The sequence below is a fragment of the Nothobranchius furzeri genome, chromosome 4 (assembly GCF_043380555.1).
Source record: "Nothobranchius furzeri strain GRZ-AD chromosome 4, NfurGRZ-RIMD1, whole genome shotgun sequence".
NCBI lineage: Eukaryota > Metazoa > Chordata > Actinopteri > Cyprinodontiformes > Nothobranchiidae > Nothobranchius > Nothobranchius furzeri.
In genome coordinates this window covers 55,576,854-55,591,916 of record NC_091744.1, presented here as the reverse complement: position 1 = coordinate 55,591,916, position 15,063 = coordinate 55,576,854, and the positions used below count along the sequence as shown (strand labels likewise).

The 15,063-nt window shown below is 43.0% G+C and overlaps 1 protein-coding gene across 2 annotated transcripts in view; it reads right to left on the bottom strand.

Annotated features, from left to right (window-relative positions):
- The window catches only part of rfwd3 (ring finger and WD repeat domain 3), a 20,252-nt gene extending 6,300 nt beyond the window's left edge, over window positions 1–13,952 (bottom strand). Inside the window, exons 1-8 of one of the 2 annotated variants that reach the window (XM_054732836.2) lie at window positions 13,580–13,952; window positions 12,536–12,798; window positions 9,800–10,047; window positions 9,623–9,687; window positions 7,355–7,543; window positions 7,192–7,283; window positions 5,306–5,420; window positions 2,594–2,843 (exon numbers count right to left, since the gene is read on the bottom strand). In XM_054732836.2, coding sequence (XP_054588811.1) covers window positions 2,594–2,843; window positions 5,306–5,420; window positions 7,192–7,283; window positions 7,355–7,543; window positions 9,623–9,687; window positions 9,800–10,047; window positions 12,536–12,798 — 1,222 coding nt within the window. In that variant the 5' untranslated portion in view covers window positions 13,580–13,952. The remainder of the gene's footprint in view (window positions 1–2,593; window positions 2,844–5,305; window positions 5,421–7,191; window positions 7,284–7,354; window positions 7,544–9,622; window positions 9,688–9,799; window positions 10,048–12,535; window positions 12,799–13,579) is intronic. The other variant, XM_015976505.3, reaches the window with a different exon arrangement.
- Between the last annotated feature and the right edge of the window lie 1,111 nt (window positions 13,953–15,063).

Below are 15,063 nucleotides of genomic sequence, written 5' to 3'. Positions count from 1 at the left end.
AGCGGCACCACCATACCTTACTGGCCTCCTGCAGAGGCATGCTCCACCCCGGGTTCTCACGCTCAGCTGTTGGTGGTTCCCCATTCAAAATGTAAGTCGTGGGGGGATTGTGCGTTCTGTGATGGGTCCAAGACTTTGGAATGACCTGCACCAAGTCCCATCTGAAGACCCATTTTCATGTCTCAGCTAGGGTTGGGCGATTTGTATAATTTTTCCCACCGTCAATCGTTACTCCAAAAAAAAGCTGATGGACGATTTTTTCGTGCATGTGACGTCATGACGCACGGACTGATTTGTGAACACAGAAGAAGCCCAAACCATAGAATTTATTTTAAATACAAGTGCAGCACATATGTATGCTGGATGAGAAATGTATATTTTCATTTTGTTTAATTTTGTATTTGTGGTTTGGTAGAGTGACGTATAAACGGCTCGTATTAAACACGGTTAAAATGTTAAAAAGAAGCCTTGCCTTTGGTTCCCTGTGGTGCCCACTGTTGTGGTTTTTATTTAAGCTAAATGTTTGAACAAAAACTTCTGGGGTTCATTCTTTTATAAGTGAGGGACGGAATGAATTGCTGCCGCGTTTGGACGCACTCTGAGGAGGCAGCTCCTGCCAGAGGTCACATGATCCATTTATCCCCGTCACTTTTAGTTCTAAAATTATGAATAATCATTTGTTAAATTTCCATTCAATTTAAAAGCTTCCTTCCAGAGTATTTCTCTTATCAAATGGCACCATCTAGTGGCTGAGAAGCGTATCACACAAAAACGCTGTTCCTCTGTTTTTTTAAGATGGCGACTTCACGTTTCTGTTTATAAATGTGCTTCTGTAGCCGACAAACAGCTAAAACACGTTGTTTTACGAGTATTATTCTCATGTCATGTTGTGTTCTCATATATTTATATTTTAGAGACTTACTTGTCCATGAAAAGTTCATCAACTTAGCATCAGCCAAGGTATTCCTTAAATTTGAAGCGTCCAAGCGGTAGTCTAACGCTATTGGTTAGTTCTTGTCGGCGCGGTTTCCTATTGCACAGAGCTCTGCCGGGCAGGGGGCGTGCTTAGTTAAAAAAAAAAAAGACGTATTGCTTATATTATATCACAGTACACGATAAGATAATCACTTTTACGGATTTCTGAAAAATCATACATAATTTCTGAAAAAGGAAAACCCCGGAAAGCAGCTTTAATTAATATTTAGTCCAACCAAGCTGATCAGAATGACCCAATAACATGAACAATGCAATTAATCCATTTCACTTAGATTAGGAACATTTCGCCTGCAGTGGCTCAAAAGCACGTTCCTCCTGCGCCGCGTAAACCTGAACTGGTCACCTGCAGCTTGTGTGTAATCAAATGTCTCCGGGGAGCTTGCTAAAGAGGTTATGAGCTTCTAGACGTTTGCCTCAGACAGACTCGTGGCTGTTTAAATAATGTTCTGGATGGATCCGTGCTCTGCTGACACACTCGAAGCAGGTCCAAAGCAAAGTTTTAAATCGGGAAACATTTCTCCAAATGAAATAACCAGAAGTCTTCCAGACTGAAAGATAGAAGGGTTTCCACTTTCCACTCAACGCCGCGCTGTAGTGCACAATGTCGAGTGTGTCGCAGACGCTCTCTGAGCCTCTCCGCGCGTTCTTGGTGAGACAGTGCGCCACTTGCGCGTGCACTGTCAGTAGCCAGAGGAGGTGGGAAAAGGCTCAGATGCGCGGATGGGGATTATTTCTTGATTGTTACCTCCGCAATGTTCTCTGTGCGTAACGTGTAAAATATTCGTCAATGTTGAGAAGCAACATGTTTTCTTTAACTAAAGAGTGTTCATGCAGGACTAATGTAATCTGTGTTAAACATGAATTTGTTTGTTACCCTCAGGAGGTGTCCTGTGTGGCAGCCATTTTGAAGCAGCTAAAGAGGAAGCCCGCCTCTAATGCTGCCTTTATATAGGAAATGCCTGAGTGGACTGATGTGATTGGCCGACCTGAATTGGAGAGGGGGTCAGAGAGTATATAGGTGGACTGTTGGGTGTGGCAAGAGATCTTTTCTCTCTGAAAGTGACACTGGAGGAGAGTTGGATGGGTGGCCATTTTGAATAGTGCTGGGATTTTCAGATTTTTGTTTGGACCAGAGGAAATTAAATTGGTTTTCCTTGTTTATCAACCAAGTCATCATGCTTCTTTTGTCCTCACTACACTTCACTGTGTAACAGTCAATAACAAACAAATTAATAAATAAACAAATCGCCTCCTGTAAAAAAAAAAAAAAAAAAAAAAACAATCACAACGGCACAGCCCATCGCCGATGGTCGATTCATTCGTCCCATCGCCCAACCTTAGTCTCAGCTTTCCGCCACTAAATGAGGCATATTGGCATCTTTGTCCTACTTTTTAAAATGTTTTTTTAAATGTTAGCATTTTCTTCCTTTTTAGATTAATGTTGAAATGTTTTAGAATAAATTGATGTTGATAAATGCTAAATTGTGTTTCTGACTTTGTGTTCAGCACCTTGGCCGTCTGATGAGGGCGTGAAAGGGCTTTATAAATTAAGTAGAGTATGATGCTGAAGGCTCAGAGAAAGCTGAACCATCATTACCGGGCACCAGAGCAGAGTGAGGAGACGGCTGTGAGACCAGCAGGCAACTCAGAGGTTGACAGAAGGACAAAACCCTGCATCCTCCACTCTGAGACACCATCACCGCCTTGGAGAAGCTGTACTGGGCTGTCCTGGAGGCCTCTGCCCTCTGAGATGCACTGAAGAGACATGAGCTTAGCGAGGAAGAGGAGCACGTAGTGGAGGAAGGAACAGCGCTCCTTTTGGTCTGGGCAATCAAGGTCCTCAGCTCCTAGAGAGAGAGAGAGAGAGAGAGAGAGAGAGAGAGAGAGAGAGAGAGAGAGAGAGAGAGAGAGAGAGAGAGAGAGAGAGAGAGAGAGCGAGAGCGAGAGAGAGAGAGAGAGAGAGAGAGAGAGAGAACAGAGCTAAGTGAACAACTAGATATTAACTAAAAAAACCCATAAGAGATTTCCAACATGGAAAACAAACTGATCTAGTATTTGGTTCATCTGTTCTCCTCCCTCTTCCTCTTCCCTGCACTTTAGCAGACACATAAACCTCAAAGCCAAAAGGTGAATAAGGAAAAAGTCAAAGTCAGATTTGAAGCCAAAATTCTAAAACAAAGCTAATTTACAGTGGTGTGAAAAACTATTTGCCCCCTTCCTGGAGAGAACAAAACCCAAACCTACATTGCCCTGTGTGAAAAAGTTATTGCCCCCTTTGTTAAAACATTACCCAACTGTGGTGTTTCATACCTGAGTTCAGTTTCTGTAGCCACCCCCAAGCCTGATTACTGCCACACCTGTTTCAATCAGGAAATCACTTAAATATGAGCTGCCTGACACAGAGAAGTAGACCAAAAGCACCTCAAAAGCTAGACATCATGCCAAGATCCAAAGAAATTCAAGAACAAATGAGAACAAAAGTAACTGAGATCTATCAGTCTGGTAAAGGTTATAAAGCCATTTCTAAAGCTTTGGGACTCCAGCGAACCACAGTGAGAGCCATGATCCACAAATGGCAACAACATGGAACAGTGGTGAACCTTCCCAGGAGTGGGCGGCCGACCAAAATTACCCCAAGAGCACAGAGACAACTCATCCGAGAGGTCACAAAAGACCCCAGGACAACTTCTAAAGAACTGCAGGCCTCACTTGCCTCCATTAAGGTCAAAGTTCACGACTCCACCATAAGAAAGAGACTGGGCAAAAATGGCCTGCATGGCAGATTTCCAAGACGCAAACCACTGTTAAGCAAAAAGAACATTAGGGCTCGTCTCAATTGTGCTAAGAGACATCTCAATGATTGCCAAGACTTTTGGGAAAACACCTTGTGGACTGATGAGACAAAAGTTGAACTTTTTGGAAGGCAAATGTCTCGTTACATCTGGCGTAGAAGTAACACAGCATTTCATACAAAGATCATACCAACAGTAAAATATGGTGGTGGTAGTGTGATGGTCTGGGGTTGTTTTGCTGCTTCAGGAACTGGAAGGCTTGCTGTGATAAATGGAACCATGAATTCTACCGTCTACCAAAACATCCTGAAGGAGAATGTCCGGCCATCTGTTCGTCAACTAAAGCTGAAGCCATCTTGGGTGCTGCAGCAGGACAATGACCCAAAACACGCCAGCAAATCCACCTCTGAATGGCTGAAGAACAACAAAATGAAGACTTTGGAGTGGCCTAGTCAAAGTCCTGACCTGAACCCTGTTGAGATGCTGTGGCATGACCTTAAAAGGTGGTTCATGCTGGAAAACCCTCAAATAAAGCTGAATTACAACAATTCTGCAAAGATGAGAGGGCCAAAATTCCTCCAGAGCGCTGTAAAAGACTCGTAGCAAGTTATCGCAAACGCTTGATTGCAGTTATTGCTGCTAAGGGAGGCCCAACCAGTTATTAGGTTCAGGGGGCAATTACTTTTTCACACAGGGCAATGTAGGTTTGGGTTTTGTTCTCTCCCTAAATAATAAAAACCATTATTTCAAAACTGCGTGTTGTGTTTACTTGTGTTATCTTTGACTAATGGTTAAATGTGTTTGATCAGAAACATTTTGTGTGACAAACATGCAAAAGAATAAGAAATCAGGAAGAGGGCAAATAATTGTTCACACCACTGTAGTGCTGCACCAGTGACTCCAGCCATTAATGACTAGACCATTTCCAACAACCTTGTTCCAAGAACTTCAACTGTCCAGGACATTAATATTGAATATTTAAAGTATTGAATGTGGTACTTGTTTTCATGTCCAGTTCTGCCTTTGTACCTATAAAGGCTTCTGCCATGCACCACGCTAAACGATTTTAACACTTAACAGTGATTTTTCTAGGAGAAACTTGGATTTCTGTTTGATTCGTGATTTTCTTCAAAGTTTCAACATAGGCTTAAATCAATTTAATGAACTAATTAGAATTTTTTTTTTGTTGCGGGCGATTTAAAAAAGTAAATCAAATTTTTATGTAATAGCGCTTTTTTCAAGTCTGTTTATTAAAATAAAATGCATGCAGATTTTCTTGTTATTTTACCAAGCTGGGCTGCCTGGGCGTTTTTCTGGCTGTCTGGTTGGTTTTCTCACTAAAACTTTGCTCTGAACTCTGACACACTTTTCATGCTTGGTTGAACTACAAAAGAATGCAGATTTGACAATCATGTGATCGGGTTGTTTGAAATCGCAACATAAGTCCAAAAGCAATAGATCGTTCAGCCCTCCATGCACCCATAAACCACCTCTGGCTCTTCTAAACACAGTCCTACCTGCAGCTCGCGCTGGGCTTCTCCATATTTGTTGGTGACCACCTGTAGTTTGAGTTTGTACTCAGCTGACTCCAGTTCTGCCTTCCTCCTCAGAGACTGCTCTTGCTCCAGAGACCTGGTGAAAACATGAAAGTTCTGTTGTTACAGACAGGTGAGGGGAGGAAGTAGGGCTGGGCGATATGGCCTCAAATGTATATTGCGGTAACGATATATATTGTGATATATTTTTTCCTATGTTTATATATGTCAAAATGACATGCTTTTAAATATCCTCATGTGGCAAATATATGCCACTTGAGGCATATAGGCCTCCTCCTCCGCCCACTCCATGCTTGCAGTCACTGACTCTGATTCTGTTGTCCCAATGTCAGCAGGGTGCACGTCTTAAGCTGTTTTTACAGGACCATAGCGTTTTTAAAACGGGATTTGCCGCAGCACCCTGGGGAGGATTTTGGCATTTATAGTAGCAAAGCTGAAGCTAGAATAAACCGCCATCAGACACCTCTCCAACCAAGGCGGGATAAAGGGAGGTCACCTTTAGTGACGTCATGTGTTATTGTGATATCGTGGTATTGTGATATAGCCAAAAACTCTCATTACCCAATTTTATATCGGTTCTACCTTATATCGTTTATATCGCCCACCCCTAGGAGGAAGTCCTCTGAAACACCAACAGCCTCTACAACATGTAGACCAACAAGGTACACACTCTTAGTTCTTCTTCAACCAGCCAAAAAGAGCACACGTCACCCCTCTGTTCATTGAGCTCCACTGGCTACCGCTAGCAGCACGCAACAAATTCAAATTGCTAACACTAGCATACAAACTCCGAGATGGTACGGCTCCCATCTACCTGAATCCTCTTGCAAAGGCTTACGTCTCGGCCCGGCCGCTCCGGTCATCACAGGATCGTCGGCTAGCAGTGCCTACACCACGTTCAGGACAATCCAGACTCTTCTCATGCATCGTTCCACAAATGTGGAATGACCTTCCAAGCACTACCAGAACAGGAGCTTCCTTTTCAATTTTCAAGAAACTCCTGAAGACCCTGCTCTTCAGAGAGCATCTTCTAAACTAGCACCCTCCCTGCACCCGTCCCCCCTCTCTACCGTCCACTCCTTGTTCCCTCCTCTCCATGATTGATGTCAATGTTGTTGTTATTGTTGTTGTTAGCCTCAAGGGCAACATGCCGATTATCACTTGTAAGTGGCTTTGGACAAAAGCGTCTGCTAAATACATAAACATAGTTCAAACCATAACTCTCACAGAAGTGACACGCTTCACCTTTGATCCCCTAACAACCTAACCTCCAACCAGAACACGTTTAAAACACTGTCTATCTGAACAGAACTGCTGTCTCATGTAGTGAAGCTGAATCATCAACTTTCACTCGCTCTCTCATCTGGGATACAACGTTCTCCATCCTGCTGCTCCGGCAGGTGGAACTGGCTCGTAACCTGAGCTCAACATAATTTGCGGCGCAGCTACTTTGTTTGTTGTCCAACTTCAAACAGCTAAACTACATCTGAACCTGGTCTATTGTACCGATGCCATTCGCTGTGTCCTCCGTCTTTCTCTCCCTTCAGGGCGCTCATTTTTTTATTGTTTCTATCCTACCAGCCATCTGCAGTTAGAGGCTGCAGCCACACAAACATTAACCGTTAGCGTATCCAGCTGCTACTGTCTGGCTCTAGTCCAACCACTATCGGGCCACTTAATATGACTGGGTGTTTATCTGTTCTTTAGAGCAAAGTTTCTATCAACTGGTTTCCATTTTTCTATTGAAGAAGTTATTTTGAAATGCTAAATGACGTGCATCAGATATGGCGCCCTCTAGGGTTCTACAAGCTGGTCTCATAAAGACGCTGGTGGACATCATCACTCACCTCTTTAGGGTCTCTTGCTCAAAGTTGTCGACAGCTCTCAGTTTGGGAGCGTACAGCAGCACGATGTCGGAGCGCTTGGCTTTCTTGTTGCACTGAGAACAGAAGATGCCAACACTCAGTCTACTCACACACTTGTGCACACACTAAGAAAAGTCAAACTGACCTGAGGACACTTGGCAGCAGAGCCCTGAGCTTTGAGCCAACGCTGGATGCAGGTGTAGCCAAACAGGTGTCCACAGCGCAGAGTGGACAATCTGTGGTCTCCTGCTGTTGTCCAGGTCTCATAGCAGATGGAGCAACTGTTGTCTTCATTGTCCTCGATGTGGGCCGATGATCCTGAAGCCTGGGCTGGCTGTAAGAGAACACAGGAAAATCCTCAAACACATGACAGCTCTGAAGACACGGGGTCAGCCTTCAGCTAGACTCACTTAGATAAAACGACCAGTATGAAGATCCTCCTGTTAGCGGTTTCCTGACGAGTCACGAGATTAAACCAACTTCTAGAAGTCTCCAGACAGTAAAACTGAAGTGTGGTACCAGAAGTAGCTCAAACTCACTGGAACTAAATGATAAATGACCCGCACTTGTGTAGCACCTTTCAGAGTCGGAGGACTCCAAAGGGGTTCACACTACAGTGCAACACACACACACACACACACACACACACACACACACACACACACACACACACACACACACACACACACACACACACACACACACACACACACACACACACACACACACACACACACACACACACACACACACACACACACACACACACACACACACACACACACACACCTTTTAGAAAACATTGCAGCCAATTTTGCCGCAATGCCATGGCGACATCAGGGAGCCTTAGGTCATTTCTAAGGCCCTGTCCACACGTAGTCGGGGATCTGCTAAAACGTAGATATTTTTCGACGTTTTGGCCTGTCATCCACACGAAAAGTTTTTTCACACGAAAACGGATCTTTTTAAAAACTCCGGCCAAAGTGAAGATCTGCGTTTTCTCCGTTTTGGGTGTCTGCGTGTGGACAGACAAAACCGGAGATTTAAGGTCCGCAACGTCACTTTCCGCAACAAAAAATGCTGACATCACGTGTGCGACCTGTGTTTACACTAGCCGACAGCATGGATGCCCTCAGAGCTGCGCTCGCTTTATCAATTGTCCAAGCGCTTTTTGCTTGTTTGTTTTTGCAAGCGGAATTACTGCTCCTTGCGGAAGACCACAGACGAAGGACGAGGTTAAGAACGGGGGAAGTACTGCCGCCTACAGGTCTGGCATGTCCTTAACAACGTATTTATCCGGGTACGTGTGGACAGTTTCTTTGTAAAACGAGGTGGTGTGGATGCAAGTTTTTGGAGGGGCGGATATTCGTTTTTTAAAAAACCCGGCTACGTGTGGACTAGGCCTAAGTGGTCAGACCGTGGCGGTAATGTGGCTCCATTGAGTCAATTTTATAAAAGATTAAGTGATGGCAGCATAAAGGAGGCATGGGGGTGGACTCTGTGCTGCTGCAGACATCCGTTTATCTTGGACATAACTTGCTTTTTATTGCGGTCGAAGCTGTGATCATTACATTTTTTAACAAGCCGCTCCTAAAGATGTCTGTACTCATCGGTCCCTGTGCAGTCTCTGGCGATCTGACCTCCAGCTCTAACAAAGAAAAACTCCTGGAGCGACCCGGAGCTGCACATTATCATCTCAGTCGGTTCTGTTAACAAAAGCAAAATGTACTTTCAGTTTCAATATTGTAGCCAGCCGGAGCTCGGCATTAACTCCCCATGATCATGACTCCTCCCTCTTTTGCATCAGGTGTAATATGCATTCACAAGTCCAGCGTTGCGGTAATAGTACTACCAAGAGTGGCGGCATGGATGCCGCAAAATTCCTGCAGTACCCTGCAGCCGTGGTAGAGAGAGCTGCTTCAGACTTCTGTTTCATTGACAAACAGGAAAAATGGAAGCGACTTGCCGGTTGAGTGAAAGTCTCTACCGGTGACTAGCGGTTCTACGAGGCGTTAGCGTGCCATCAGTTCCACTTCTCCAGTTCCACTTGTCATAATATCATTTAGATGGAGGCAGCAGAAAGAAAAGGTCTGAAGTCTTACTTGGACCTAGAAACAAGCCGTTTGTAGATGGGTCAAGGAACTCAAGGGGTCAAGGTCTCCAACAAGCACATCAGCTCAGTGGATCAGAACTTCAAGTTCACCAAGGAGGAAGTGGAAGAAAAAAACGGACCTTCTTGAATCGCGTTTTGCAAACTCAAATATTAGATTTTTTATTGTGGAGGTCTACAGGAACCTGCAGCAGCACCCAAACAACAGCTTCAACTACAGCATGCACGTTAAATGATGATGTGCATGACTCTAGAGACACAGCCCGTTAAACGACAGGAGAACCAAGGAATCAGGAAAATTACCTGACAGTCGAGACTCTGAGCTTCTGGTTTGTGATGGTCTGCAGCTGGACCAGCCAGCCTAGAATCTGAGCAAAGACAAACCAGCATCAAATCCACCTTCTGAATGGTTATTTCAGCTACAGCTAAACAGAAACTGGTTTGCGTTATAACGGGTAGATAAATGCCTTTCTCCCTCACCGTCGGTTCTGGCTTCCTGCTGCTCTGCCTGTTGGATGGAGGCACCTGGGAGGGCCGGGCCAGGGGCCTCTGCAGCAGCGGCCAGATTCTGGTCTTCTCCTCCCGGCTCATCCTCAGACTCACTGGCCTCCGAGGTGCTACTAGACTCTGGCTGAGCTACACCTGCAGCTGGCGCCCGGAGCAGGAAATCTAGGAAGGTTCTGGAAGGTGCTGTAGTCTGGCTGGGGTAGTGGACCCGGAGACCCTGTCTGGAGCACAAACACAGGATCAGCGGGGAAGTCAAATGTTACCAGCTAAGATGAGCAGGGCCTTATTTAGAAAGCTTGCTTATGCACCAAACAGGGTTTGGAAGTTGCGTACGTATTTCAATCCCAACTTTATCATTTACAGAAAAAATTTAAAACCTGACGGAAAAATGTGTACAACTTTACACAAATCCTGACCCTCGCACAGTTTGGAAACAGAGTAGCTGGCAAAATGTTGAATTTAATCCACATTTAAATCACACACACACACACACACACACACACACACACACACACACACACACACACACACACACACACACACACACACACACACACACACACACACACACACACACACACACACACACACACACACACACACACACCTCTGAACTGGGAATAAAAAGGAGAATCTGAATGAAAACACATTGCATTGAAGAGTTAAGACACAGTAAGTTCATACATATGTCCTTAAATGATTTAGTATTGCACTTACTGGTGCATCAATAGTGATAATGTGTGTACTAATGAGATTACTGAGCAGATATTTAAATACTGCAGACACACTCATGCACTATAATAAGTACATTTTATTCATATAGCACTTATCAAAGACAGAATCACAAAGTGCTTCACAGAAATCAAAACAAAATAAAGCAAAGTCACGACATCATAATGTTCTCAAAACAGAAATAGATCAAATAAAGTCGTAAAATTATAAAATTTCATAAACAGATGAAAGATGATAACAAATTTGAGTTAAAAATATGAAAACAAATAAAAGATTTAGGTAAAAACAGCTTTAAATAAAAAGGGTTTTCAGCTGTTTGAAAGGTGTTCGGAGCGTCAATACTTCATAAGGATAAAGGAAGATCATTCCTGAGTCGGGGTGCAACAGTCTGGAAGGAGCGATCACCTCGACTTTTATATCTGGTCTTTAGAACTTCTAGAAGGTTCTGGTGTGTGGACCTGAGGGCTCGGGTTGGAGCATAATGCTTTAACAGTTCAGTAAAATAGGGAGGAGCTTGACCATGTAGAGCCCTGAAAGTTATAGTCAGGATTCTAAAGGGTAACGGGTAACCAGTGCAGAGACAGTAGAACAGGAGTGATGTGTGCTCTTCTGTTTTCTCCAGTTAGGAGCCTTGCTGCAGAGTTCTGGACCAAATAAAGGCGGTCAAGTGCGTTTTTGTTAAAACATGTGAAGAGTGTGTTACAGTAATCTAGACAGGAGGAGATAAATGCATGGATAACCATTTCAAGTTCATGTTTTGACACCAACCTTCGCAGTTTAGAGATATTTCTTAAGTGATTAAAACAGTTTCGGACCAATGTTTTTGAGTGGCCTTCGAGAGATATTGATTGGTCAAAAATAACACCCAAATTCCTTAAGTTTGTCTTGACAGCAGAGGATAAATGACCAAGTTTTAGACTAATCAGGGGAACCATGCTCTCAGGAGCAATGATCAGACATTCAGTCTTTTCAGAGTTTAATGAGAGGAAGTTATCTTCTAGTCAGCTGGTGATAGCTGAAAGACACTAGTAATTCAGATTGTTTATAGAACTCAGAATCCTTAAAGGAGCAGTACAGCTGAATATCATCTGCATATAGGTGATAAGAGACATTATGAAAAGAATCAATTATCTGTCCAAGAGGGTGTATGTACAGCAGAAACAACAGCCGACCCAAAACAGAGCCTTGGGGTACCCCACAGAACAGATTGGAAGAATGTGACATGATTTGGTTTATACAGACACTATAACTTCTGTGAGAAAGGTACGATCTAAACCAGTCTAGAACAGCTCCAGAGATCCCCACCGAGTCACCAAGTTGATCAACAGTGTCAAAAGCTGCAGAAAGATCTAACAATACTAACACTGTGAATTCCCCGTTGTCTGCAGCCATCATGATGTCACTGGAAACTTTAAGCAAAGCTGTTTCCGTTTTACGAAAACCAGACTGGAATTTGTCAAAACTGTTCTGTAGTTCCAGAAAAGTAATCAGTTGATCTGCCACAACCTTTTCCAGTATTTTAGAGATAAAGGTTAATTTAGAAATGGGTCTGTAATTTTTAGGCTGAGATGAGTCCAAACTTGTTTTTTAAGGATAGGTTCAAAAACTGCATGTTTGAAAGGAGATGGTACAGAGCCAGATTGTAGGGAAAAATTAATCAAATCTACAATGCATGGGCATGTTTGGTCAAACATCCTGATTAACAAGATGGAATGAAATCAGCAGGGCATGAGGTTGGTTTCATGTGTTTCTGAATGAGGAAAATGTCCTGGAAATCTACAGGAGTAAAAGGCAGACCATAGAAATAAAGCAGAAATTGTGGCAGCTGAGCATATGCAGCATTTTATAAGTTTGAAAATTGCTTTGCTTTAGCTGAGCATAAGAATTTTAGGGATTCTTCACAAAGTTGAATAAATTAGGCCTAAAGTCCACTTAGCTCAGTTGGAGATCAAAGCTACTTTGTGTAATTTTCATTACCTGAGCCTCCTTCTCATCGGTGTACCCTGAGCTGCTGAGGCCATGGCTGCAGATCCAGCTACAGACCCCTGACTAAATGCCCAGGTGGCAGGAAGCCTGATGGGAGCTCGAGCGGTCGCCTGCCCCCCGTCGTCATCTCCATCTTCATCCTCATCCACTTCAGTGCTGCTGCCGGAGTCTGAGATGGCGACCAGAACTCCAGCATTTTCAGCTGGAGCAGCAGCCTCTAGCTCAACCAGGGAGTCTACCTCCATGGCCTCCATCTGCAGAGTCAGAAAAACTAACATCAGCCTAGTCTGAACAACCAGAACTTCTGTGATAAGGAAAACAGGGCGAATGCTCGATTTAAGCTGATAGAGTCACAGGTCATAACACCAACAAAGAAAATAATCTGGTCCAAGTCTAGGACAATTTGGTTCAAATGTTAACAAGATTGTTTTGAGGAAGCAAATAGAGAAACAAGAAATTTTAGCTATTTTATAAGCCTAGCCTAGAATACTTTGATCCAGGTTTGAACAGTCTAGGTGACGGCTGTTGTTTATTGGATCAAAGATGGGTAATATGATGAAAGCTCTGTGGAATGGCCCTTTAAACAAATGGCTAATCGAAAGCTAACTTTAGCCTCTGCCGGTTGGTGGCGTCTCTGACTTCGCCGGTGTAACGCTGCCTTATCCGGGAAAACACTAAACTACAGACCGAGGTTCCCGAGGCCTTTCCATTGAAGAAGGTAGTGGCGACGATTTGTTTTAACCTCATGTCGCCGGAGAGGTGATGTGGTGTATTAGCAACAAAGCTGCCTCTGATATTAAACATATATGATGTTGTTTAACATTTTCTAACCTGAAATTAACGGACGCTAACACCATCTCAGGTTTGTGAAGATGGGAGACTAATACTGCTCGTTAGTGACACTCTAGTTTCATGTTTCTGCTTGGGTCACACGTTTTAATGCTTTAAAGGTTTAAAATAAGAAATAAACAAAGACCGTTGTTGCTATAGCTCACACTGCACCATGCTAGCGCGGCTGCGAATAGACACACTCACCTGTAAAGTTTTAACAGCTGCAGCAGGTTCCGCTCTGGACACCCGCAGACTGTGGTAACATCACACCGTTGAAAAGACAAAAGCCTGAAGATGAAGCAACGGTGGGTGTACCGATTCTTTCTGTTCCGACATGTAGCTTAAACACACCGTCAGGAGTCGAATCTCCCGGCTTCGCTTTCCTCCGCTCTTCCCGCTCTGACCTGCTGCTACGTCACTGCCAAAGATTGTTTGTTGTTGAGATGATTCCTGTTTTGTGAATTGAATTCACAACCTGTTGTGCCATAAATCGACTCGCTGCCAAAAAAATGATCAGCCACCGCGGGATCGCGCACGGTTAGGTAATTGCATTTCTAGACGAAATTCCCCAAGATTTCGCCCTAAAACTCAGCATATCTAGCAATATGGACAATCAGGAAGCAGAGATGACCTCTTCCGGTACTTAAACAGATGTTTTTTTAAATAACTTTTATTGAACCTTTGCAAAACGAACAAAAGCGACTACATTTCAAAATTTGTTAGCAGAATGACATTACAGAGTAGCTCCGAAGTTCGTGTTCATCTCAACTTGCATTTTGTAGATACAATTCAACTTGGTATAGTAAGAAGACAATAAACAAAAACAACAACAACAACAAAAATAGAACATTAAAGGATACAAGTAAGACAGCATGAAAAAACAAATTATGTGTATATAAATAAAGTTTTACAAGGGGGAAGTTAAAGAGCAAACAAGGTCTATTGTGTATACCATCCAAAAAGCAGTTAGAGATTAGTGTTCATAATGAAATCATAAAGCTTTATAGCATTGGGGGTGGACATTTTACCTAAGGATCTCAACAGCAGTTTAATTTCATTTTTGAGATTATTCCACATAGGTGGATTTTTGAGATATCGGCATTTGTGTATGAAAATTTTTGTTAAGATTATGATATTATTACCTATAAGAAACGTCTCAAAATATCTTTAAATTCTTTACTGATTATTTAATTGTAGACAACTAAAATGGCATTTTACTTGCCAAAAAGTGACTTGAATCGCTCAGATTTTCATGGAGGCTAAAATTGACCAAATAAGGGTTTTATGTATTATCTGTTGATGTTACTGTACTCATACTGCCTACTGTATCATCAAAAACACCCCAAAAATGGCAACAACAAAAAAAGATAATTTCCCTTGCCAAAAATTGATTACAGTGTCCTGTCACCTGTAAAGGGTTAAATTTACCTTAATATTACTTTATTTATTATCTCTTGATGTTATTAATCCCATCACAGGATGCTGGGTCTCTTCCACATTCATAAACACCTCAAAATGGCAACAAATGATCATTTCCCTTGCCAAAAATTGATCACAGTGTCCTGGTCACCTGTAAAGGGTTAAATTTACCTAAATATTACCTTATTTATTATCTCTTGATGTTTTCAGTGCCATCACAGGATGCTGGGTCTCTTCCACATTCATAAACACCCCAAAAATGTCAAAAA